The 24,483-nt window shown below is 39.1% G+C and overlaps 3 protein-coding genes across 5 annotated transcripts; all 3 read left to right on the forward strand.

Moving 5' to 3' along the window:
• Positions 1–228: 228 nt before the first annotated feature.
• Positions 229–6,112, forward strand: LOC131310706 (probable galactinol--sucrose galactosyltransferase 2). Of its 2 annotated transcripts, XM_058337874.1 has the most exons (15): positions 655–782; positions 1,510–1,621; positions 1,710–1,972; positions 2,096–2,186; positions 2,282–2,330; positions 2,408–2,499; positions 2,570–2,692; positions 2,802–2,912; positions 3,006–3,416; positions 4,028–4,169; positions 4,379–4,446; positions 4,559–4,693; positions 4,885–5,099; positions 5,182–5,270; positions 5,592–6,112. In XM_058337874.1, exons 2-15 carry the CDS (start codon positions 1,557–1,559, stop codon positions 5,874–5,876), a joined length of 2,139 nt encoding a protein of 712 aa, XP_058193857.1. In that variant the 5' UTR covers positions 655–782; positions 1,510–1,556; the 3' UTR covers positions 5,877–6,112. The 2 variants fall into 2 exon arrangements, with proteins under 2 accessions (XP_058193856.1, XP_058193857.1); XM_058337873.1 differs by lacking the exon at positions 1,510–1,621 and having other exon boundaries at positions 229–782.
• Positions 6,113–12,509: 6,397 nt separating this feature from the next.
• Positions 12,510–17,507, forward strand: LOC131310707 (probable galactinol--sucrose galactosyltransferase 2). Of its 2 annotated transcripts, none has more exons than XM_058337876.1 (15): positions 12,510–12,836; positions 12,971–13,185; positions 13,308–13,570; positions 13,702–13,792; positions 13,877–13,925; positions 14,014–14,105; positions 14,197–14,304; positions 14,547–14,666; positions 14,751–15,161; positions 15,247–15,388; positions 15,669–15,736; positions 15,831–15,965; positions 16,102–16,328; positions 16,765–16,853; positions 16,943–17,507. In XM_058337876.1, the coding sequence occupies exons 2-15, from the start codon at positions 13,007–13,009 to the stop codon at positions 17,222–17,224; spliced, it is 2,256 nt and encodes a 751-aa protein (XP_058193859.1). In that variant the 5' UTR covers positions 12,510–12,836; positions 12,971–13,006; the 3' UTR covers positions 17,225–17,507. The 2 variants fall into 2 exon arrangements, with proteins under 2 accessions (XP_058193859.1, XP_058193858.1); XM_058337875.1 differs by having other exon boundaries at positions 12,596–12,875.
• A 952-nt stretch (positions 17,508–18,459) lies between these two features.
• On the forward strand, positions 18,460–23,409 carry LOC131310708 (28 kDa ribonucleoprotein, chloroplastic-like). Its single transcript, XM_058337878.1, has 4 exons — positions 18,460–19,051; positions 21,242–21,343; positions 22,212–22,514; positions 23,056–23,409. The coding sequence occupies exons 1-4, from the start codon at positions 18,569–18,571 to the stop codon at positions 23,116–23,118; spliced, it is 951 nt and encodes a 316-aa protein (XP_058193861.1). The 5' UTR covers positions 18,460–18,568; the 3' UTR covers positions 23,119–23,409.
• Positions 23,410–24,483: the final 1,074 nt, after the last annotated feature.

Genomic DNA, 24,483 nt, shown 5'->3' on the forward strand with positions numbered 1-24,483 from the left:
ATGTGTAGTTGCGTACTTCCAAAATGAAGTCATTTCCAACTCTTCTGGACCTAGATTGATTTCTAATCTAGGCGTTTCGTAGGTCCTGCTTCTGCAGGGGATGCCTGTGTTGAAGTCTTGATAATTTTTGGTTCACTTTTGTATATTTGATGGAATCTGTTTTGCTTTCGGCCTTTAATATGATATGAAATTGACATGTCAAAAAAAAAAAAAAACTCTTCATCCCACATTTCCTCGTCTCCGACTCTCTCGCCCTCTTTTCCCTCTCCAAAGTCTCTCTCTCTCTAGATATTCTTATCAATGCCACCGCCTGGCACCAATTTCCTAAAACCCACCTCCATAAATACCCGCCTCTTCCGTGGCATCACCACCTTCTCCTCTCTTCTCCACACCTCCTCTTCGGCATTGTCCCCCTCACCCTCTCTCTCCTCCTCCTCCTCCTCTTCTTCTCCCACTCTAATCTCCGAATCCCTTTGTAATCACAGCACCCTTCAATTGGGCACTACTAACCCACTTCCGATCAGAGCCCTTCATAATACTACCACTACTCCTACATCGAGCAACTCGTTGTCCGAGACAAACCCATCGAGAAGGGAGCCTAAAATGACGGTCACCGCCACCCCCTGCGTCAAAGACGGCTGCCTGTTGGTGAACGGGAAGGTGGTTTCCACCGGAGTCCCGTCCAACGTCGTTGTTTCCCCGGTGAGCGGCGGGGCGGCTTTTCTGGGTGCGACGTCGTCGGTTCCTAGCTGCCGGCACAGCTTCAGTCTTGGAATCCTCGAGTTAGTTTTATGAATTTTTAGTTTAGTGTGTCGGCCGCTTGGCGGTTGTTTGGCCCTCCGATATTGCTACGCCCCCGGATATGCTGGGCACGGCCACTCATCGAGTGCTCCGGCGTCAAAACTAATTTTAAAAAAAAACACATGCCCGCCGGATTCCTGCCACTTATCCAGAGGTGGACACAAGGGGAGCCGGGTTCTCTGCGCAACTTCAGATATTCTCACTAATTATAGTACTAATCTTTAAGGTTAATTTGAAAACGTTCTATAGCATTTGCCCCTGCAAATCTGTTGGGTACCAACAAAAATTGATAAAATTGCTATATATGTGTGAAAAAACTCTTTCTAAATTTAGAATTATCAACCCTTCTATTTTGGGTGATTTCGTTTGTGCCAAAGCTGTAATGCATAAAACATTTGTACCATAGCATGCCATATGGTACAAGACTTTTATATATTGGGGTTTTAGCAGAAACGAAAACAGTTTTGGCATATCATTTTTTTTTTTATCATGGTATAAATTAAAGTGGCGGCTACGGATACACACAATCTCGTGTCCTGAAAACTAACAAGTAGCAATATATATTATGGACTATACGTCTTGTTATTAATGTGTATAGAAATACATGTGGTTCGGTCCTCTGCCGATTACAAATCATGCGTGCATCACTATACAAGTCATTTGATATTCCTGCTCCCGTAATTAACAATGCTACCATTACCATTACAGGGTCCCTGCCGCTATTTAAAGCTTTCTTTGGTATATTTAGGCCGTTAATGATCCAAGAACCTTCAATCAGGCCAAATGAGGACACTGTCACAAATTTCATAACAACCACATTGTACATAGATGTATTTTAGTTCCTTTTTACGAGATATTTAGGCCATCCGTTGCTTAAAATTTTTACTTGCTTGGTGTCTTCGTTGCAGGGAGTTGAGGTTTTTATCTCTCTTCAGATTCAAAATATGGTGGATGATACCACGTGTTGGGAGATTGGGTAGTGAAATTCCAATGGAAACTCAGTTTCTTCTCTTCGAGGCAAAGGAAGAGTCAGCCCTTTGTGATGAGAACTCATCTGTGCCAACTACTGAGGATACATTCTACATTCTGTTATTGCCGGTTTTGGATGGACCGTTCCGTACAAGTTTACTGGGCACTCCATCAAATGAGCTCCATTTCTGCATAGAAAGTGGCAAGTCCAAGTGTACTGCATAATTTTCTTTACCAATTATTTTCTAAGTTTTGAATGTTGTACAGTTTCCTCTCTCATTTTCAAACATGATCTGGTCTTATTATTGAATATTAACTTGTTCAGGTGATGCTTTTGTTCAAACCAACCAATCAAATCAATCAATTTTCGTAAATTCAGGGCACAATCCATTTGAGCTGATTAAGAATTCTATCAAGTACGTATTTTAGGATCTGAACATTTGGTTTCTGATTTCTTATCGTTTTCAAGATGCTAATGCTACTGGAATCTTTTTAATGTGCAATGGTGTAGGATGCTTGAGAGACACATGGGGACTTTTACTCACATCGACCACAAGAAGGTAGTGCCCAAATCTGAAGATACGGTGGTTATTTACTTAACGTTGTACCTATTAATTCATCGTGCTTGTACTCCTAGGTCCCTGGACATTTAGACTGGTTTGGGTGGTGCAGCTGGGATGCTTTCTACAAGGATGTCACTCCCCAGGGAGTCAAAGAGGGCATTGAGAGGTAAAAGCAATGATAGCTTTACTATTTCGGTTTTATTGTGCGAAAGCTTTGTATTCTAACTTCTATACAGCTTATTGGAGGGAGGCGTTCCACCTAAATTTGTGATAATTGATGACGGATGGCAAGAGACAGTTAAAGAATTCCAGAGAGATGATGAACCATTTATTGAAGGAACATTCGTTGAAGAATCATCGTGAGTACTATTCTTATCTTTGGCTTTTAAATCAATGGAATCTGTTGTCATACGACCCATATATTGAATTTGCTCATCATTCCATGCTTATCTCCTTTCAAACCTTCAGCTTTGCATGGAGGTTGGTTGATATTATTGAGAACAGCAAGTTCAGAGACAATGATGCATGCAGTGATCTCCATGAGTTTGTCACATCCATCAAAGAGAAATATGGACTGAAGTAAGATCCATATTCAAAATGGTCCTAGTTTAGTAATTAGAGAAACTTTACAGTAGATATTAGTTCTTCATGTAAGGATATCCTGTGATGCAGATTTGTGTACATGTGGCATGCGTTGGTTGGGTATTGGGGAGGGGTCCTTCCATCATCTGAGAAAATGAAAAAGTACAACCCAAAGATGGTTTATCCGAAGCAGTCCCCCGGCAACGTAGGAAATCTCAGAGATGTTGCCATGGACAGCTTGGAGAAATTTGGAATTGGGCTTATTGACCCTGAAAAAGTCTATGACTTTTACAATGATCTCCATAGGTATCTTGCATCCTGTGGTGCAGATGGAGTTAAGGTGGATGTTCAAAATGTGTTAGAAACCTTAGGATCCGGGCATGGTGGACGGGTCTTATTGACTAGAAAATACCAATATTCACTTGAGCAGTCTATTGTCAAAAACTTCAAAGACAATAACATTTTTTGCTGTATGTGCCACAACACGGACTCCATTTACAGGTATGTCTTGTCCTTAATTCGTTTGAGGGCTTCTGGCGCTTTTTGCCACTGAAAGTTATGAAAGGATCAATTTGCACACCAAATGTATTTAAATCGTTGCAATTTGCCCCTTAGACAGCTTTCCAGGAGTGGAGCCATGTTGATGCCCGGTCAGTTGAACCCACCGAGTCATTATACTTTGGTATTTTCTCTATTTAAAGTTTGTACAACACACCCGCAAAAAATGTTTAATATAATGTTTGATTCGTCACCAGTAAATTTTGGGGAAAATCATACTTACCTGTATTTCAAATTTTCTTCAATTTCTCAATTAGCAATTTATGTTTGTTTCTACAAAAGTTTTTTTGACCCCCAGTTGGTGAAAACTCTGGCTCCGCTCCTACGGATTTGGTTGTCTCTTGAGCCAAAACGTGTCACCTCATGACTCCATGTCTGTTGAAGGTGGTACAATGTTAAAACTCGATTCAATTCAGGGGTGAATTTCTCCAACTAATGCAACAGGGGCGCCTTGCTCCTTCTAAATCTTTCAGAGGCAAACTGTCAAAAGCCCTAATTCTTGTCTGATTCTGGGGAAGTTGGAAAGTGGCTTCTGAATTACTTGTGTCTGTCAGCTCAAAGCAGAGTGCGGTTGCAAGAGCATCGGAGGACTTCATGCCGAGGGAGCCTATGTTTCAGACCCTACACGTCGCGGCAGTAGCTTTTAATAGTCTTCTTCTAGGAGAGATTATGGTGCCTGATTGGGACATGTTCCATGTAAGGTTTCCTTAGTTAACATCTAACAAGTACAATAAAAACACTTCAAACGTGAAACATGCCCTTCTTTTTCTTTTTTTGAAAATTTCACTAAATGATACATGCTAACTATGCTAATAAATCAACTAATACAACTTTCATTGCCTCCAACAAAGGCGGTCATTGGCAGTTAGGGTTCTTAGCTCTTTCCATGTTGTTCTCCATTTCAGAGCAAACACGATGCGGCCGAGTTCCATGCCGCAGCTAGAGCAATAGGAGGGTGCTCAGTGTATGTCAGGTGAGACTACAATTGGTCGAACATTTAATTCTGTTGGGTCCAGTTTATTTGTTTGTTTTTGTTTTACTGATTCAGTATCGTTAAATTGTCGCAATGATTTATGTAACTGCAGTGACAAACCAGGAATACATGACTTCAAGGTACTTACAAAGCTGGTACTGCCAGATGGCTATATTTTAAGAGCTAGACGTGCTGGACGACCTACGCGAGATTGCTTATTCATTGATCCCGTCATGGATGGGAAGAGGTAAAATGCTCTCTCTCTCTCTCTCTCTCAAAAAGAAAAATCACGAAAAAAGCAAGCGTTCCTACAATCATGAACCGTCTAAAATCTCCATTGGTAGTGTCGTGGCTACTACATGAATGTTTAGTTATGGATGATTATTGTGAAATGAATTTTAATTTCTGATGATTCATGTCAAAGTTGAAAATTTGCAGCTTACTGAAGATTTGGAACATGAACAAGTTCTCCGGTATAATAGGTGTTTTCAATTGCCAAGGGGCAGGAAATTGGCCATTAAAACAAAGCCCCGACTCAGAGTCTACTCCTTTAGCCATCTCAGGCCATGTGAGTCCCCTTGATGTTGAATATCTAGCAGAAGTTGCCGGTGATAATTGGAATGGGGACACTGCTGTATATGCATTTTTTTCAGGTTAGCTTACGATTCTATCATGTTATGGCAAAAAAAAATTCTCGCATATCTGTATCGGTAACTAACAAGTACCGTAATGTAGGATCTCTTTTGAGATTACCGCAGAGAGGAAGTATTGATGTCTCCTTGGCTACTCTACAGTGTGAAATATTCACAATTTCCCCTGTTAAGGTCAGTGAATATGTATCTCTTAACCTTTTCTCCTATGGTGTTTCTGACTCATGAAGTTACGATATATGGAAGATTGGCCAAGAGAAAGGAAATGATATACAAAAGGAAGAGTTAAAAGTAGTGTCATCACTTCAGTCCATCTGGATTGATGTTTTCATATTTTTAGATTAACTTAACACTTTTCAAGAATGTATTTGGTTAAGGGTTTTCACAACTTGTTTTCTAGGAAATTTTTCGAAAAGATCCGTTTTGGTGAAATTTTAGAACGATCCAAACATGGCCTTAGTATCAGTTCTAACTGCTCAAATTGGGCATGGACAGGTCTTTAGTCAAGGCATTCACTTTGCACCACTTGGATTGATTGACATGTACAACTCCGGAGGAGCAATAGAAGCTCTGAGTAGCATGTCAGAACCTCCTGGATGCAAAATCAAGATCAAAGCGCGAGGCTGCGGCCGTTTTGGAGCCTACTCCTACTCTGAACCAAGATACTGTACGGTGGACACGAAGGAGGCGGAATTTACGTACAACACCGATGATGGACTGTTGACTGTTACACTGGGTGATGATGACTGCAATTTTAGAGAGATTGAAATTGTCTATTAAGTTTGAGGTGAAGTGATTTGAGTTACCTAGGGGAGTTGTAAATAACTCAAGTTTCATTCTTGCCCAACAAGAGGAGCCTACCTTTAGGTTGTGAGAAAGAATGAGAAGAAATGTACAGCAGTATAGGTTCTAGATGATAACATCTTACATGTATAATTCTTATTGTAAGCTTATGTGGTTCATAGTCCTTATGCAGAATTATACTCCAAAGAATTGTTTTTGTTGTTTGGCTTGTAGTTTTGTACTAACATGAATATAAGGATGCCGCAGAGTACGAAAGAATAATGGATGATAGAATTGTCTTTATAAACTTATTAAGAATGCTAGAAATAGCACGGTGGACGATGACGATGAGGAAGGGAAGCGGAAGAAGACGAGCTGGAAGGAGGTACTAGTCGGCCGCAAGTGGCACAAATTGACTGCGAATTTTGTAATGGGCCTGTGTCAGGAGATCATGTTGGAAGAGAAAATGAAGAATAACATGACTCTTTCCTTTGGTGGATCTGTACTGGGTTCTTCTTAGTTACTACTTCTTCCAAGTGTTTTTCAATAGCTAATGTTTTTCTTCTTATCTTTTTTTCTTTTCTGCTAGTACTAGTACTATTGGTATTGGAGGATCTGGAGATGATTTCTTTGTTCGCTTGGTATTAGTTATGTGGTGTTGAATCAATCAGCTTTTTTTCCCCAGGTGATTGTGTTGTGTCTTGTATGGGTTCTTTTTTATTTTCATTTTATTAATTATCTAGTTTTATTGTGGTTTATATGATCTCTCATCCTGTGCATACCAATAGAAGTTCATGCAGTATATAACTTGACAAATTTTGTTACTGGACCGAGCATATTGTGATAAGCCATCTGTGAATTCTTTCATGCGTTCCACTGCTTTGATGACTCTTTCCCTAGTGTAAATCTGGCACAATGCGTATTTTCTAGTACTAAATCCGTTATAGGCAACAGTGCAAGGCTTTGTTAACAAATTGGTAGCTCCCTCATCCCATGGTCATGGAGCAGCGGTCTGTTCAACTATTACTCCACAAGTCTGGTGAGGTAACACAACCAAGTGATGTGTATGCTGCCCATTTCAGAATCTGCATGGATGTTCTTGTGTCGAGGTTCTTCTTGATAAAACCATTTCCGGTGTTTTGTTGGAACTGCTGAAATTGCATTCTTGAAGGGATGTCTCACATGGCTTTTGTTTAGGTTATACTCGAAGCACTTCTTGTACATTTCGACTGTAAATGTAATTTTAAGCCCTTTGTTGCCAATCTCGGCTTTCAACTATTCCAATGGGGCTGCAATTGGTATTGGACGCTAGATACTTTTTGGCAATCAGCTTGTCTATTACTCATCTGATGCTGACAGATTGAAATTGTAGTGGATATACCTGGTCATGGCCTGAATCTCACTGCGCATAGCGTCATGGGTGGATTGACATTGTTCCCGGCTGCATTATGAGGTAAACTACATGCAATTCTTTCCCTTCTATTCTTCATCCTATGTTTCTGTAGTCTGCTTGTCTTCCTATGCCAGTTCCTTCTTCGGCTTCCTCGGTGACTAAATGTAATTCATTATTGCTCCGCAACATCCCTGAGGGTGGAGTTGAACCTTTATGATCAGGTGTTTTCCATCTGTAAGATGCTGTTTAGAAGTCTGTGCAATCAATTGAAAGCACTCTACTTGATATGGTCTTGTTCGGTTGCTTGATATTCGATGTGTACGAAATAGCTATCGTAATTTCCTGTTTGTGTACGCATCTCATATACTTGGTGCTTTATTGTGTCATTGTAAGTTCTCTTTATTTTCTGCCTAATTTCGCAAGTTCAATTCTAACTATGCCCTTTTCAATGTTTGAATCACAATTAGAGTGAGTGTTTATTGGCTAAGGAGTTGTGCCCTATGGATCATAAAATCAGACCAAAACGCACACACACAAACATAGAGAAACAGGATATATGTGTTCCCCCAAATCGGGTACCCTGCGGAGGTAAACTGGAGCAAAAATTGAACCAGGAAAACAAAGCTTTATAGGGAACACTCTATCTCGTCCAATGCTACTTCACTGCGTCACTGGTCTCTCTCACATTCCAGATGCAAAATACAGAAGCCCTAAGCCCTATCTTATAGCCATGGCTCAATGCATTATTTAGAGACAAAATTGAATGCCAGTAGTTGCAAAGGGATAGTTACAGACCTGGCATCAATTATACAGAGCAAGAGGATGAGCCTGAGATGAGAGGGGGGGCTACAAAGGGTCCCAAAGTCAACAAGAGTAACGACTAATTTGCAGTATCCTCTGTTGCGTTTTTTTTTTTTTTTTTGCGTAGGGGTGTGCCTTTTTGAGCTTCTGCTTAAGGAGCTCACATTGGCCTTTGTGTTGGTGTAGAACTAATTCACGATCGTGCAATGAAACAACTGTGTACAAACCCATGTCGTCTTGTTTATTAGAAACATTGAGCCAAGTTTAGGGGGAGTACTTCCCACCCTAACGGAGTTTTTCTTGACTACATGTTGGTTTTACGATGTGGCTATTATGAACAGCAGCAAAATATGAATCATTTGGAAATAGACATGGTCAAACGCTTCTATTCTTTCTTGCCGTATGTCACTCTTCCAATGCACGCGGTGTGGGCATATTTGGTTGGTTTTTTTCCAGAATGAAGTTACATTGCGATTGCATAAAATCACCCCTTGGTTGTGGGCTTGTAGCAAGTAATATGGACTTGGTAATAACAGATGTGAGTAAAGGTTGTCTTTGTTCTGAAGTTCATGAAGCTACAAAACACTGGATTATGTGCCTGCTGCATACCTCATTTGTTTGCAGAGTTTCTGAAACCTGATATTCGAATATTCTCGTATGAAGAGTCCCCATGCAACAGGTTTCATGCGTGCGAGTGTGACCACTTGCAGTTGAAAACTGAAGTTTATATTTTTGGTTAACAAATTCCTGAATATCTCATCAAGTTTGTTTAGTTTTTGGTGTAGAGCAACTAGTAATTTCTGGATTGACTATTGGTCTAAAGTTGATATTGATAGGCTTTCCAGTATGATTTCTGATTCTTGTCAATTACTTTTTGGATTTATTTTGGTTTGATTCTGGTTTAGGGTAGAAAACTGGGTTTGATTTTGGTTTATGTGTTCTAGCGTTGAAGTTTATATTTCGTTGATTCAGACTGTGATGGTGGTTGTTTAACCAAAATGAGGCACCATATTTCGGAGCTCTAAATCATGCGCAAGGCTCAATCGAACCAAAGGAACGACGATCAAAGGTTATGGGAAAAGAAAAAAAAAAAAAGCGAACATGTGGTTGTGCTCCAACTTTTCAAAGCATCTTCCTCTTTCCGTTTTCAAGATTTTTAGATTAGTTTTATTAAATATGGATTCTATAAAACCCCTTTTCGTCCATGTGAAAGTGAATTTTTTTCTGTTAAAGTTTGCTTGGTATATACCATGACAATCTGTAAAAACCTTATAGAAAGGACCATCTTCCGTGTGTTGTGTGGGCGGTGTTGTGCACCATCCGAGCCGTCCGTTCGGTAATCTAATGGTCCAAATATCATCACCATCGTATAGCATCCAAGCCGTTCATTATCAAGAAGAAATCTGAACCGTTGAATTGTCGAACGGATGGCTTGAATAGTGCACAACATCATTCCCGTTTCCATAAAGAGTAGTACCAATTGTCAGAAGAACCAAGAGTCAGATGCCTGACATTTTGCAGGAAAACAAAGAAGCTAGACATTTTTGGCACTACCATCAAGAAAAAGAACAAGAACCAAAAAATAGTATTTGAATATCTGGGACAGTTCATCCAGACCAGATGCTGCACATGAACTACTAATAGGAACCTAGGGTTATTAAAGAAGTTGATATGGGTTGTCGTTCTGATGCCAAGTACAGTAGTATTATAAAAACCATCTTCAGGAGGAGAGGATTGGCTATTGTTATGTGTTGTTTAATTCTGAAAACATGATGTGCTGCTTACTGCTTAGCAATAAGAGCCAATAACATCTCAACCCCCATTAATTAGAATGCATTATAAGAGTAACTTTTTTGATGACAAGCGTTATCTGCCTAAGACACCGAGCCTGCTCGATCTTGAACATTTTTTAAAAGCTAGTGGTGAGCCTTTCCAACCAAGTTTGGATAAGGTACTACTTAGCTCGTTCGGCTCGTTTGAGAGTGGCTTGATTAAAGCTAGCTAGTCTAGTAACCAAGTCAAGCTTGAATATAGTTGTTAGGCTCGTCAAATTTTCGTACGAAGTTCAAACAATCTCGTCTCGCTTGTTCGGGCCGTTTATTAGCTCTAACCATTTAATATGACAATTTACTAGGTTTTCCTGCAATATTAACACGATCTGATTTCTGATGAAGGACTTGCCCCGTTCGGCTAAATAAGTCAAGTGGCTTATTTTTTAATCATTATACAAATTTTTTTATTTTCGTCTTTATTCAAAAAAAATTGATTTCGATCATAATTTTTTACTTTTTAGATTCATTTCGTCATGACGATCCAATAATCCCCCAAAAAATTGATAAAAAAACTAACAAATACGAAAAAAAATTGAATAAGGACAAAAAAATAAACCACTTAGCTTATTTAGCCGAACGGGGCTCACTGGAGGAGGACATCAACCCCAAACAATGAACAAACATCATTGTCAAATCGGCTTTTTGACTTTTTAGGTTCCCAAAGTATTTTCGTCTTTCCATTTTGGTCTCCAATATTGTAATTGCTAACATTGCATTCCCAACGTTTTGACCAAGGTCAAGCTTGGTATTTCACCCACACCAAACCCCCTCTCTCCCTCGAAACATTGTTACAGCCTTTTGTTAGTTTATACATTCCATCCTTCAACTTCCGATTATGTCATGAATCCTAAACAGCCTTTTGTTACAGCTAAAGATAGGATCCTTTCCCTATTGGTTTTTTATATTATCATGAATCCTAAACAGCCTGTTTATTACAGCTAAAGATTGGATCCTACTGGTTTTAGTTGAGAGAAAGGTACCCCAAGCCTTTTTATTACAGCTAAAGATTGGATCCTCTTCCTACTGGTTTGACTGTAACTACCAAAGAAATTTATCATTGTGATCATGTTTGCGTTTCCGTTTGATTTTCTATTATTCGTATCGATCAAAATTGAGATAATCCTAGTTGACGGCAATTGTCAACCTATCACGACCGTTGTGGGTCAAATAGAATAAATCCTATGTGTTTTTCCCTTCTCGGTTGGATTACCCCAATAGAGTTTGTAGTATCGGGCCCTAGGAGTCATTTTAAATCCCTAGTGCTCAAGCCTCGGTAAAAAACAAAGGGCGCTGCTATTCGCAGCTCTCTATTTACTCCCATAACCCGTTAAAAATTTTCAATTATACTCGACAGTTAGTTACCGAAATTGAGATATATTTTCAGCGTCCAATTACCGAAATATAATATTTTTTTCAACAGATGTTTACCGAAAATGCATGTTTGGCAGTTGTTTACCGAAAGTTGAACATATTTTCGACATGTAGTTACCGAAATATAATCTTGTTTTCAACAGCAATTTACCGAAATGTTATTTATGATTTTCAACAATCATTTACCGAAATTTAGTGGGCTACGGGAATAAATAGAGGGCTGCGAATAGCGGCGCCCAAAACAAAGCGTCATACCCTTTTTTAAGTAGCTAGGACACACTGAAGTATCACTTTACAATCTGATTCAACAGATACAGCACGGGAACCAGGAGTTTCCTCTTGGACACAGGCCACGCCCCTAATTTTCAAGTGGAGCTTTTTCTCTCCGAGGACTCAAAGCTTTAGGACCTTCCAAGGCGATTCCTGTACTAGTGGATCATGTTGCCTAACCCTGGCATTTCACTCCCTTCTCACTTTAAGACATGCCGAACCATTTCGGAGGGGCTGTTTTCCTACATTGGGGAAAACATTTAATCTTAAAATGAAGAGGAGCAAATTACAGAGGGAGGCATTAGTACATGTCTGTACAGGAACCGTGGAATGTATAAACTCCAATTTTACATCCCATCCTTCAACTTCCTATTATGTCATGAATCCTAAACAGCCTTTTGTTAGAGTCAAAAAATTAATTATGACCCTTTAGGATAAAATGATCAAAAAATTAAGATCTTCGCACCGGTTCAAACGGGTTGAAAATTGAAACACTTGATTTTTTGAACCTGTGCGAAGATCTTAATTTTTTGATTATTTTATCTTAAAGAGTCATAATTATTTTTTTGACTTTAAAACTTTCAATGAGAACCCTAAGAGAACCATGGAAGGAAAAAATCCATGTTTCCAACCAAACGACACCGTTTTGAGGGAGAGAGGAGGTTTGGCGTGATGGGAGAGGTGAAATGCCAAGCTTGCCCTTAGTTTTGACGGAGGGAAGGCAAGGTGTGAGCCGGAGGGACCATTTAAACACAAAATTGATACTTTGGAAAGTTAGCAATTGAAATATTGAGGACCAAAATGACACTGTGGAAATACTTTGGGGACCAAAAAAAAGTCAAAAAAGCCTTGTCAAATCCTACTCAGATAGGTCCCACATCACAAAGTTCTGATTGCTCCACACAACTTCTAAAAGTTGTCTAGCATCTAAATTTGGCATATTTGATGACAGTGCAGATTATCCTATCAACGAAATTTTCCCGTGCCTTTTTTTTAAAAATAATTGGGTGTCTGATGCTTAAGCTCGTCTTGACTATTCTCGGAATTCTGAGTAGTTTTTGCCGATGGTGGGAGTAGAACCTGCGAGTTTTAAGCTCGTCTTGACTAATCTCGGAACTTTGAGTAGTTTTTGTTGATGGCGGGAGTAGAACCTGCGAGTTTGATGTTTCGTTTATTTAACCCAAACAAAGATGAAGTTTGTAATTTAAGTTCCTTATTCCCTATTGACACTCCTTTTCAAGATATTGAAAACCACACGAGGAGGCTGCTTTAAGCCATAAGGAGCCAGAGGTTTTTAAGCCTGAATCTGGATTTTCTTTAATTGATTAGGTACATTTTGCTTTTTCACCAACACATCAAGTTATGTCTTGATCTTCTAACACTTTTCTTTTCCTTCTCATTTTGACTTCTGAAATCTTGAGCAGTGTCACCATTGGAGGTCTACAAAACCATAGGCGAATATGACAATCACCACCACGCCAGTTGTCAAAGACGGCTGCCTCATGGTCCGGGGCAAGGTAGTTTTGACCGGAGTTCCACCAAATGTTGTCATTTCTCCAGCGAGTGGTGGATCAGCATTCATTGGAGCAAGTTCAAAAAACCTGAGTTCTTACCATGTTTGCAGTCTTGGTGTTCTTGAGTAAGTAAATTGATTCTGAGAAACAAAACCAATATATAATATGGTATGTTTTGTGTTTTCAAAAACAGTTTTGAAAAGTGTTTCTCTGAAAACTTAACAATTAACTTGGGTGGCCTTTGCAGGGGCTACAAATTCGTGTGCCTCTTTATAGCCAAGATATGGTGGATGATACCGCGACATGGAAAATCTGGCAGCGAAATTCCAATGGAAACTCAGATGCTTTTATTGGAAGTAAAAGAGAAGTCTGTGCCAAGTGATGAGGCATCTTTTGAGCCGGACACTGGAAATACATTCTACATTCTGCTATTGCCCACCTTGGATGGACCATTTAGGACTACTCTCCAAGGGACGACTTCAAATGAGCTCCAGTTCTGCATCGAAAGTGGTTAGTTCCCTCCCAATCCTCCCCCACCCCATCTCTTTTCCTTTTCGGGTTATTCTTTTGACAATATTGGAACTGGGTTTTATTTGTGATACTCAAGTGATACAAAATATGCTGCTACATTGCTTGAGCAGGTGATCCAAATGTCCAAACTTCGCAAGCATTTGAAGCGGTGTTTATGAATTCAGGGGACAACCCTTTTGAGCTCATCAAGGATTCTATCAAGTATGTTTCTTAGATTTTTGAATGAAATGGTAATCTGACTGCCAATTTAACTCATATCCTTTCATCAACTATTTGCTGGCACAGAATACTTGAGAGGCACAAGGGGACTTTTAGTCACATTGAGAACAAGAAGGTAATATAGCAAATGATTTCATTAAGCCTTTTCTGGACAATCAATTTGAATATTTGTTCAAGTAATGTATGTAATGATTTGATTACAGATACCTGCACATTTGGACTGGTTTGGATGGTGCACATGGGATGCTTTCTACACTAAAGTCAATCCAAAAGGGATCAAGGAGGGTCTTCAAAGGTACATCAAGAAAATCTTTACATATTTCCTTTAAAGGTGGCCGCAAATTCTTTTAATCGTACAAATAGGTGATTTTGATGATTTTCTGAAGTTTCCAAGAAGGCGGTTGTTCGCCTAAATTTTTGATAATTGATGATGGATGGCAAGAGACAGTAAATGAATTCCACAAGGAAGGAGAACCACTTATCGAAGGAACTCAGTGAGTTTTCTCTTTTATTGGATCATGCACCTCAAGGCTGGGTTGGATCTTAGATTTTTATGGATGGAAAAGAAAGGAAATGAAACCAAAGATATTCCAACACATGCAAACTTTTTCCTCTCTCTTCCCCTTTCATTTTCTTTACCCTTTCAAGTACTGCCACGTATCCAAGATTCAAACACAGCCTAAAGGATCTGGGGTTCATTTGATTAATCCATGTGCTCATGACTTTTGATTGATAGGTTTGCAACCAGATTAGTAGACATCAAAGAAAACAGCAAGTTTAAGGCCTCAGGCTCGGATAACTCTTGCATTGATCTCAAAGAGTTCATTGAAACCATAAAAGAGAAATATGGCTTGAAGTAAGAACCAAATTTGTATGCGTTTTCTCATCTTCTGTTCATTGAAATTTCTTTGCAGATACAATATTCATTCACTTGGTGCAGATATGTTTACATGTGGCATGCTTTAGCCGGTTACTGGGGAGGACTCCTTCCTTCATCTGAAAACTTGAAGAAGTACAATCCGAAGATTGCATATCCGGTTCAGTCACCAGGGAACCTAGGGAATATAACGGACATAGTACTGGACAGCTTGGAAAAATATGGAGTTGGGGTTATTGACCCTGAAAAGGTTTATGACTTCTACAACGATCAACACAGCTACCTTGCTAGTAGCGGTGTTGATGGTGTCAAAGTTGATGTCCAAAATTTGATGGAAACCTTAGGCTCAGGCCTCGGTGGTAGAGTCTCGGTTACTAGACAATATCAACAGGCACTCGAAGAATCAATTTCCAAAAATTTCGCAGACAATAACCTGATTGCTTGCATGTGTCACAACACGGATTCCATATACAGGTTTTTTCAATCCCCGCAATTTTCTTTCAAAGTATTAGAAATTTTTATTGTTAATTGTGTTTCTGATTGTTTATTTTTGCGCCAGTTCAAAGAAGAGTGCTACAGCAAGAGCATCAGAGGATTTCATGCCTAATGAACCAACATTTCAGAGCCTACATATTGCATCTGTGGCCTTTAACAGTCTTCTTCTGGGGGAGATTGTGGTGCCAGATTGGGACATGTTCCATGTATGGTCCTTTTGCGGCTTGATTAACATTTTAATATCTGAAATGATGTGGCCTTAGGTTCTTTCCTTTTGATCCGAAAAACCAACCATTGTGGCTTATAGTTCCAAAACTTCCACTATCACATCAATCTGTATCAACTTTTGACGTAGAAATCATGCAACATCTCCAAACCTGGAAAAAACAAAAAACTAGCCATGAAATCTGATAGAAGTAACAATTTTGTAGCGTGAAACCATAGAGATTTCAACAGGTAAGTGTTGTTGTGGCTCTTTATTTTCAGAGCAACCATAACACTGCAGACTTCCATGGTGCAGCAAGAGCAATCGGTGGATGTGCCGTATACGTAAGGTGAGCCACTGTAAGAAATGAGATATGGTTTCATTCTTATCGACGTGCGAATGAAAATTATTACATGGATCTTAATTACCTTATAATTTCGCAGCGACAAGCCAGGAGAACATGACTTTGAAATTCTCCGAAAACTTGTGCTGCCTGATGGATCTATACTAAGAGCTAAATATGCAGGGCGACCAACAAGAGATTGCTTGTTTCAGGATCCAGTAATGGATGGAAAAAGGTAAACAACTAAACATATTGATAGAAGTATCCCTTTTGTATAAGTATCCCTTCGGGGACATCAGATAAAATTGGAACGATGTAGACTATTTATATAGCCTTCATAGTCCTAAAGTCACTTTCTTTTTGTGCAACAGTTTGTTCAAGATATGGAACATGAATAAGTTATCAGGAGTGGTAGGTGTTTTCAATTGCCAAGGAGCCGGTAGCTGGCTAATGAAACAGGTGGCACAAGAGGTGACGAACTTGACATCCACAGCTAAACCTCTATCAGCTCGGATTAGTCCTCTCCATGTTGAATTTCTTGAGGAAGTCGCGGGGGGAGATTGGAGTGGAGATTGTGCAGTTTATGCATTCAACTCAGGTTTAACTCATGATTTTGTCACATTAATTATAACACAAATAGGATGTCTAAACAGAAATTGATATCAGATTCATGTGACATTCGCAATTTAAAATTAGAAGCTATATTGGCATTGATGTATTGTCTTGACATTTGGGTTGCAGTTTCCGGAAATCAGTTTCATCTTACATTTTTCAGAAGCTGTTGCTGAAAATAAAAACCTTATGGTTCTCAAAACTTACTCATTTTTAGTAGAAATTGTATTTGAAAATATTATAAAATAGGTTATTTTCCTTTAATAAAAAAAACTTAGAAAATAAGAATTGAATGCCTGAAGTTCCAACATTTTCCCAGAAAACTGATTCTTAAAACTGCAACCAAACGTCGGTACTTCAATATCATTAGTATTTCTGAAACATACTAATCAGACTGATGCTAAAACTTTCTTTTACGGCAGGATCTCTTTCAAAAGTTCCAAACAAAGAAAGCCTTGAAGTGTCACTAGATGTCCTAAAATGTGAAATATTCACCATATCCCCTATTAAGGTTAGTTCTCTAACCCATCCTCGTTTTCTTTTGGTTTCTTGTCCTTTGGTTTTGGAATCTGTCCTAACATGGCTATTGGATAAAACCAGGTTTACAATCAGAACATTCACTTCGCGCCAATCGGTTTACTTGACATGTACAACTCAGGAGGGGCAACAGAGTCTCTGAACTGCTCACTAGATCCTAAAGGGTGCTCAATAAAGATCAAAGCACGGGGATGTGACCGTTTTGGAGCCTATTCAAACACGAAACCGTTGTGTTGTAAGGTGGATATGAAGGAGGAGGAGTTCACTTACATCGTTGAGGACGGATTGCTGACATTGGAACTTGAAGGAGAATGCAGTTTGAAAGAGATTGAAGTTTCCTATTGAAATTGTCAAATGTGTCTCCTATTTTCATCACATGAGCTCTACAAAGAAGTTTTACAACATAAGTGAGCTATGTTAAGAAAGTAAAGAACAAAGGAGCTCAAATTTGAGTGTTTTGGATTGCTTTACACGTTTGTTAATCTTCTTGTTCTTTTATTGCATTTTCTTTGCATTGAATGATGTAATTGGCAAGAGCCTTAGTAGATGAATAAGTATTGAATGGTCCAGAGGGACCGTAACATGGTGCCCTTACTCCGTTAGAAATTCACGTGGATTCCACAACTAAGTGTATGGGTCTCACGAAAATATGTATGCGATTGTGAAGATGTAAGACCACCGAGTCGGTTAGCCATGCTTGTCTTGGTGCAATATGGCTAACTAAGAACTTGATTAAGTAAATCAGCAATATCAGGTTCAAGATTCAAATGGGGAAACCATTTTACCACTCCCCCTTCCTTTTGTATCTTCATTAAATTAATGCCAATGGAGTGTAATATCGTATATTTCTCAACTACATAGAAATTCATTATCTGTGGAAATGGAACATTATTTCATTTGTTTTTTCCCCCTATTTACCTTATCCTAACCAATGTAATAAGAAAACACAACAATACCTTTTTGGGGAAAGATAATTTTAGGAGAGATTTTCAAAATTTATGAAAAGATTAGACCAAATTTGGAAGATGTAATTTCAACAAATAAAAAAAGTAAAATAAGCATTTACACCAAATAAAAAATAAATAGATTACCAGACAACTTTTTGAAATACATAAAGGTAAACAAAAACTTTTTTTCCTCAATTAAGGGGGAAAGGGGACTAGGCGTAACAAACCATCCTTGAACGTGACCATAGGGACTCCAAACCCGCAAGGGGGCTCCCGAAAGAGACCCAAAACCCATAGATGCGCACCGCCCCATCCGAAACCAAAGATGGCAATTGGAGACGGATTATGAGTTTCAAACGTGAACAAGAGAGTGTCGACACGCCTCGAACCCATAACGACACAAGAGTAGTCAAACCCAATGGGAGTAACCCGTTGCCTTTTTGTCTACCCCGGCTGGTTAAACAAAAACTTTTTGCTTCCCTAACGTGACACTGACGTTTAAGAGACCTGAAATGGGCCAACAACACCCAGCCCACTATCCTTTTGAAAACATGGGCCGTCCACCCTACAGAATACCTAAGGAGGCCCATATGGACAGCCCATTGGATCCTCCGCCGCTTTGTTTGTTGACCTTCTCTCTCCTCTCTCCCTTCTCTTTCTTCTTCCCTACCCGTTCCCTTATCCTCACTCCTCTCCCCCGTAAACCCTCCTCCCTTCTCTCTCTCTCTTTCTCTCTAACACAATGTCTTCTGCACTTGCACCCACAGTAATCAACCCCTTATCAACATCAAACGGCTTCCTAATCTCACTCCCATCAATCTTCACCACAAAAACCTCACCACACCCATGTCTCTCAATACCACCAAAAGCCATCAAACTCCACCTCCTCTCTCTCTCCTCCCACTCTTCCTTCTTCTCTCTCAAGAAAAAAAGCCAGTCTTTGAAACTGGTCCCTTTCGTTGCCAGAACCTCGGATTGGGCCCAACAAGAAGAGGATGACACGGCAGTGGTCGATGAAGAAGAAGAAGAAGAGTTCAGTTGGGGTGAGGGGGAAAAAGTAGAGGCGGTTGGAGAGACTGATGAGGAGGGGTTTGTGGGGGGAGGACAGGAGTATCAAGAACCAAATGAGGAGGCCAAGCTCTTTGTTGGGAATTTGCCTTGGGAGTTTGATAGTGAGAAGTTGGCTCAGTTTTTTGACCAGGCGGGTGTTGTCGAGGTTGCAGAGGTATAATTTTTCTCTTTTGGGTACCTCTAGTGTGTATTTTTTGTTGCTATTTGTATGATTTGGTTGAAATTTGGAAAAATTATGAGGTTATTTGGAATTTGCCTTTTGACTTTGGTATTGAGAAATTAGCTCAGTGTTTTGACCAGGTGGGTGTTGTTGGGGTTGAAGAGGTAAAGCTATGGTCTTTGTTTTTGACATTTTGTTGCTGTTTGTATGATTACTTCATAGCACAAGATTGAGCATATTGTTGACATTTGAAATATCTATTGGGTTATTGGGGATTTGCCTTGTGATTTTGATAGTGAGAAATCAGCTCAGTTCTTTTACCAGGCGGGTGTTGTTGAGGTTGACCAGGTGGGTGTTGTTGAGGTTGCTGGGGTAAAATTAATTGCTCATTTGGTTGCTCAAGTTTGTGTATTCTGTTCCTGTTTGTATGATTCATGGCGTCTTTTTTGATACCTCCACTCGGAAATAAAGTCTTCAATTGAGATTCAAAGGCGGCCCATTGTTAGGCTGATCTTTATTTCCAATTATCCGACTAATGACATTTGTCTATATGTCACCGCCTGTTTACTGGTTTGAAGTTTTATTCATTGCAATAGCTCAAGATGTGGTATATACTTGTAATTTGGATGGATGGTTTCTGGGGTTATTGGGAGAACTTTTACGGACTTTTCTTTAGGGTTTTTTGTATTGTTGAGAATCGAGAGTGCAGAGATAAAACTGTGCTCATTTGGTACTTATAGTTTGTCTATTTTTGTTGATATTTGTATTATTTAGATGGGATCTTTTTTCAGGGATACAGTTTTATTCATTCAATAGCTCAAGATTGGGTATATTGTTGTACTTTGGATGATTTATTCGCTTATTGGGAGATTTTTTCTATGTATTTTTTGTGGTTTTTAGTAGTGTTGGGAATTGAAAGTGCAGAGATATTATTCGACTCATTTTGGAGGGTTGAATGCATTAACATGGGTGGGTTTTAGCTTTTGGGTATTATTGAGTTTGCATTTAGTTCTATACATTTGAGGAGCTCAAGCTGTGTAATTTGTTGGCATTATGGGGTCGTGGGGAGAAGTTGTGATGCTGGTGGGTTTGTTGGGCTTTTGGTGCTGTTGAGTAGTTCAAGGCTGTGTATCTTGTTGAAATTTGGATGCATTATGGGTTCTTTGGGAGACTTTTGATATGGCTGGGTTTTGGTCTTCAGTATTGCTGGGTTGAAGTTCTATTCCTTTTAATATTGTATATTTTGTTGAAGTCCCTATCATTTATGGGGTCTCTGGACACTTTTGATATCGGTGGATTTTGTGGGGTTGGTGTTGTCGAGATGGCAGAGGTAAAGTTCTTTCCATTTTAGTTTCTCGTGCTTGTGTATTTTATTGATATATGATTCATGGGGTCTTTGGGTGATTTCTGATGTGGGCTTTTTGGCATTGTTGGATTTTGGAGGTAAAGTCTTGCTTGGGTCTTTCTTTTTGGTCCCCAATGTATGGCTCTAATTTCCTTCTCCTCCCTCATCTAGACATTGAGTCAATTTTGTCCCTAATGGTACAACTCTGTTTTTATTAGTGTAGTCTTGGAAAATTATTGATTTTTGTGAGTTTTGGGTTTTGGTACTCTTCAGATTGCTGAGATAAAGTTCAAGCTTGTGTTTTGTTGGAATTAGATGAGTTATTGGGTCTCAGGGAGATTTTGATGTAGGTGTGTGTTGTGCTTTGAGTTGTTATGTTTTAGATTGCCGAGATAAAGTTCTATTCCTTTTTGTGGCTCAAACTTGTTTATGGTTGAGCTTGGGGAAGTAAAGTTCTATTCCTTTTAGTTACCCAAGCTTGAGAGTTTTGTTGAATTTTGGATGTATAATGGGGTCATTGGGGGATTTTGACGTGAGTGGATTTTGGGCATGGTTGAGATCGCAAAGGTACTTTCACTATTTATTTTAGTAGCTGAAGCATTTGTATTTTTTTGAAGTTTGGATGAATTATGGGGTCTTTGGGACATTTTGGAATTGAAGGCTTTTGTGTTTCTTTTGTTGTTGGTATTTTTGGGGTTGTAGTGAAGTTCTATTCATTTTCTACTAGTTCAAACTTCAAACTTGTGTATGCTGTTCATATTTGTGTGATTTATGGGGTCCTTACTAGATTTTTGATGTGAGTGGGTTGGTTTCTTTCGCCTTTTCCCCTTCTTTTTTAGGTAATTTACAATAGGGAGACCGATCAGAGTCGCGGGTTCGGATTTGTGACAATGAGCACTGTTGAAGAAGCTGAGAAGGCCGCGGAAATGTTCAATCGTTATGTAAGTTGGTTACAGTAGCTTAAATTACGTTTGTGTGTATAGATACAACATGTTTTGGTTATTATTAGCGATTTATGTATCCCAACACAATACCGAAACACATGCACGCGCGCTCTTACACAGATATATTTCGTAATTAGGTTAAACATGTTGACAATTGCAACTTTGTGACAACCTAAGAATGAAATGCTTCTGGAATAGGAGATGATTGGTTCGGATGTGCCTTACATGATGGCGAACTTCTCCGTAATATAGAAAATTACACTCTGACAAAACAATCAAACTAAGAAAGAAAAAGCAAACATTGTCATCATAACATGAAGCCAAGCAATCTCTGGTTTACATTCTGCGAACTAGTTGTGTTTGCAATGAAAAGGCTTCTAAAATTTACTTTTTGAAAGAGGGGATATTTCTAAGATGTACTTTCTGAAAAGCATTCTAAATTAAGAATTTTTCCAAACATGAACCCTGCAAATATCATCGCTTTCCAAAAGTGAATGTCCACATCCACATCAAAGTTCTAAAAAAACAAAACTAGTTTTTTCTCAAATGAACTGACGCAAAACAGAGAGGGAGAAAGGGAGAAAAAGACGCTGAAGGGCTGCACTGGCAGCCCTTAAAGACAAAGGCCCCAATGCCCACAACTTTAATCAACTCAATTTCATAACTTATTTCTAACCCAATAAACTCACTGACACCTCTAATTCTAGGCTAATAACTCTTACTCCAATAAAGAAGAAAAACTAGAATCCTTGATAAAATAGGAAACCTAGCATGGGTTACTAACTTCTCTCTGTATTATTTATCAGTGTATGTAGCTTTTTCTGATGTCTTATTTTGTGAGATTTGATTTTGTCATTGTGAACAGGATTTAAATGGAAGGTTTTTAACTGTGAACAAGGCTTCTCCAAAAGGATCACGGGCAGAACGCCCTCCTCGTGCGTTCGACCGCCCTCCTCGTGATTTTGGACCTAGTTTTAAACTCTATGTTGGTAACTTGCCATGGGACGTGGATAATGAAGGCCTTGAACAAGTATTCAGCGAACATGGTAAGGTGGTGGATGCTCGCGTGGTTTATGACAGGGAGAGTGGACGCTCAAGAGGTTTTGGATTTGTAACCATGTCAACTGAGGCCGAGATGAATGAAGCAGTTGCCAGCCTTGATGGACAGGTAATTCAATGTGGCTCTCTTTTGTTATGTGATTGATGTGACACACGTAAAGGCGAGAAGCACTGCCACACATTCTAGTCCTTTCATGCGATTGTCATTATGGTCGTTTTCTTTTCTAATAGCATCTCCAAAGCATTGAGTCATTTTTTTGGCTTGTTACTAAATTTGGGGAAAAATTGCTCCAATGTTACCAAAACCATTTCTTGACTTAGCACATCACATTCATTGGATTTCTTGTACCTTAAAGCCATTTTTAAGCCAAATCTGGCTTCATGAATGGGAAAGCCAACTTTTGGCTAATAAATTGGCATGCCATTGGAGTTGTATAGTTAGTTGGTAACTCTTGCCAAACTACGGCTGTAAAAAGAAAGATGTTCTAACGAAATTCATTTCATTCATCCATACGGTCTGCATGGTAAGAACATTACAATGCAGATTGCAGTGACTCAAATGACTGGAGGGGACAAGTTAGATTTGTTGGACTTATATATTTCTCATTATTTCATGGGTTTCTGTCATTCCATTTATGGTGGTGATGCAGGAAATTGGCGGGAGGTCAATCAGAGTAAATGCTGCTGAGGAAAGACCAAGGCGCTCTTTTTGACTTGAAATGAGATGAATTCAAGTGCGTAAATCGTCTTTCATCTTTGAGGAGGAAAGAGAAGTGAACTCAAACACAGTTATTTCTTTCGTGCATGGGATTCATAGTGGTTGCAGTTTTGTTAGTTGTGATGTCTGATGGTGGTTGATTGTCGTCACATCAAGTACATTTATCAGCTTATTCCTGTTTATTTCCAATACTGCTAGTTATTGTTTGTATCCTTCGTGATATTGGTATGAGATTGGAACTTGTTCACTTATTTAGAGATTTTGAAAGCAAATTTCAGGTCCATCAGACTTGCTTCTTGTGTTTTGGGGAAACCCTTCTGCTATGCTTAATGCTGCCGGTCGTTGGAAGGTGATCTTTGACAGGCCTGCTGCTATGCGTAGTGATGCCAGTTTATTCTTGTTCTTTTCGTTGTTTTCCCCCATCTGTTGTGAAGCATTTACAGCATACGAGGTTTTTTGTATTTAGCTGTCTCCAGATGTGAAAGGCTGGTTTGTGCCATGATTCTGCTCTGGAATTTTCTCCCCTCTTTTCTCCAAATATACTGTCAGCTGCATTTGCTTTCTCCACACCAGCAAAAGCATTTGGAGCATCTCCAACCAAAGATGTCACATTTGATATGGCATGCCAAGTAGATAAATTGAGATCTGAGTCAACTCCAACCAAGATGTCACTTGTCTAGGTGTCATTTGACGTCTCCCTTCTAATTCAAATTTTACATGTGATGTCAAAAGTTTTTTTATTACTCGTATTATTTACTCCCCAAGACTAGAAATTATTGTGAAAAAATACCTAAATAAGAAATTTGGCATATTGGTTGAAGTGAGTATTTTAGAGATGTCAAATTATAACATGTTCAATTGCCACGTAGTTCAAAAAAGTTGACATTTCACCTACTAATTTTTTTTTTTGTTTTGTTTTAAGCTGGTTAACCCTTGACCTTGTGATTTCTGAAACAGCCCATGTTACCTTGCTAACAAGGTAAGCCTGATTTGACTCTCTCTCTGTTTCTTAAGGGATGACAATTGACACCTAAACAGAACAATGGTGACAGTATCCACATATTGATTAGAGATAGGTTTAAACTTTAGCAATACTATTTACACAAAGTAGCTACTCTCCGAAATTTTACCTCTGAAATGCGAACCCCCTATACCTCAAAAAATCAAGGAGCTCAAGTGACATGCCGAGGAACCATGCTCCTAGATCTAGAAACCTAATTCAATTTGTCCTAGTTAATACTAAAAGGAAAAAGAACAAAAAATATGTACAATCATTTTTGTGAGCTCAAGATGTTTCCCAAGAAAAGGAAGAAAAATAGGATCCGGTTCCCATCCAATTCATGTTTTGGACCGGAGAAGA

This window comes from Rhododendron vialii, chromosome 12a (assembly GCF_030253575.1).
Source record: "Rhododendron vialii isolate Sample 1 chromosome 12a, ASM3025357v1".
NCBI classification, from domain to species: Eukaryota; Viridiplantae; Streptophyta; class Magnoliopsida; order Ericales; family Ericaceae; genus Rhododendron; species Rhododendron vialii.

What these genes read in the sequence shown, in the direction of transcription:
- LOC131310706 (XM_058337873.1), top strand. Translation starts at nt 301, where the DNA reads ATGCCACCGCCTGGCACCAATTTCCTAAAACCCACCTCCATAAATACC. An exon ending in TTCAGTCTTGGAATCCTCGA is followed by an intron (nt 783 to 1,709) that starts GTTAGTTTTATG and finishes TCTTCGTTGCAG; the next exon opens with GGAGTTGAGGTTTTTATCTC. An exon ending in AACACGGACTCCATTTACAG is followed by an intron (nt 3,417 to 4,027) that starts GTATGTCTTGTC and finishes TGTGTCTGTCAG; the next exon opens with CTCAAAGCAGAGTGCGGTTG.
- LOC131310707 (XM_058337876.1), top strand. Translation starts at nt 13,007, where the DNA reads ATGACAATCACCACCACGCCAGTTGTCAAAGACGGCTGCCTCATGGTC. An exon ending in AAAGAGAAATATGGCTTGAA is followed by an intron (nt 14,667 to 14,750) that starts GTAAGAACCAAA and finishes CACTTGGTGCAG; the next exon opens with ATATGTTTACATGTGGCATG. An exon ending in TCACCATATCCCCTATTAAG is followed by an intron (nt 16,854 to 16,942) that starts GTTAGTTCTCTA and finishes GGATAAAACCAG; the next exon opens with GTTTACAATCAGAACATTCA.
- LOC131310708 (XM_058337878.1), top strand. Translation starts at nt 18,569, where the DNA reads ATGTCTTCTGCACTTGCACCCACAGTAATCAACCCCTTATCAACATCA. An exon ending in CGGAAATGTTCAATCGTTAT is followed by an intron (nt 21,344 to 22,211) that starts GTAAGTTGGTTA and finishes CATTGTGAACAG; the next exon opens with GATTTAAATGGAAGGTTTTT. An exon ending in TTGCCAGCCTTGATGGACAG is followed by an intron (nt 22,515 to 23,055) that starts GTAATTCAATGT and finishes GTGGTGATGCAG; the next exon opens with GAAATTGGCGGGAGGTCAAT.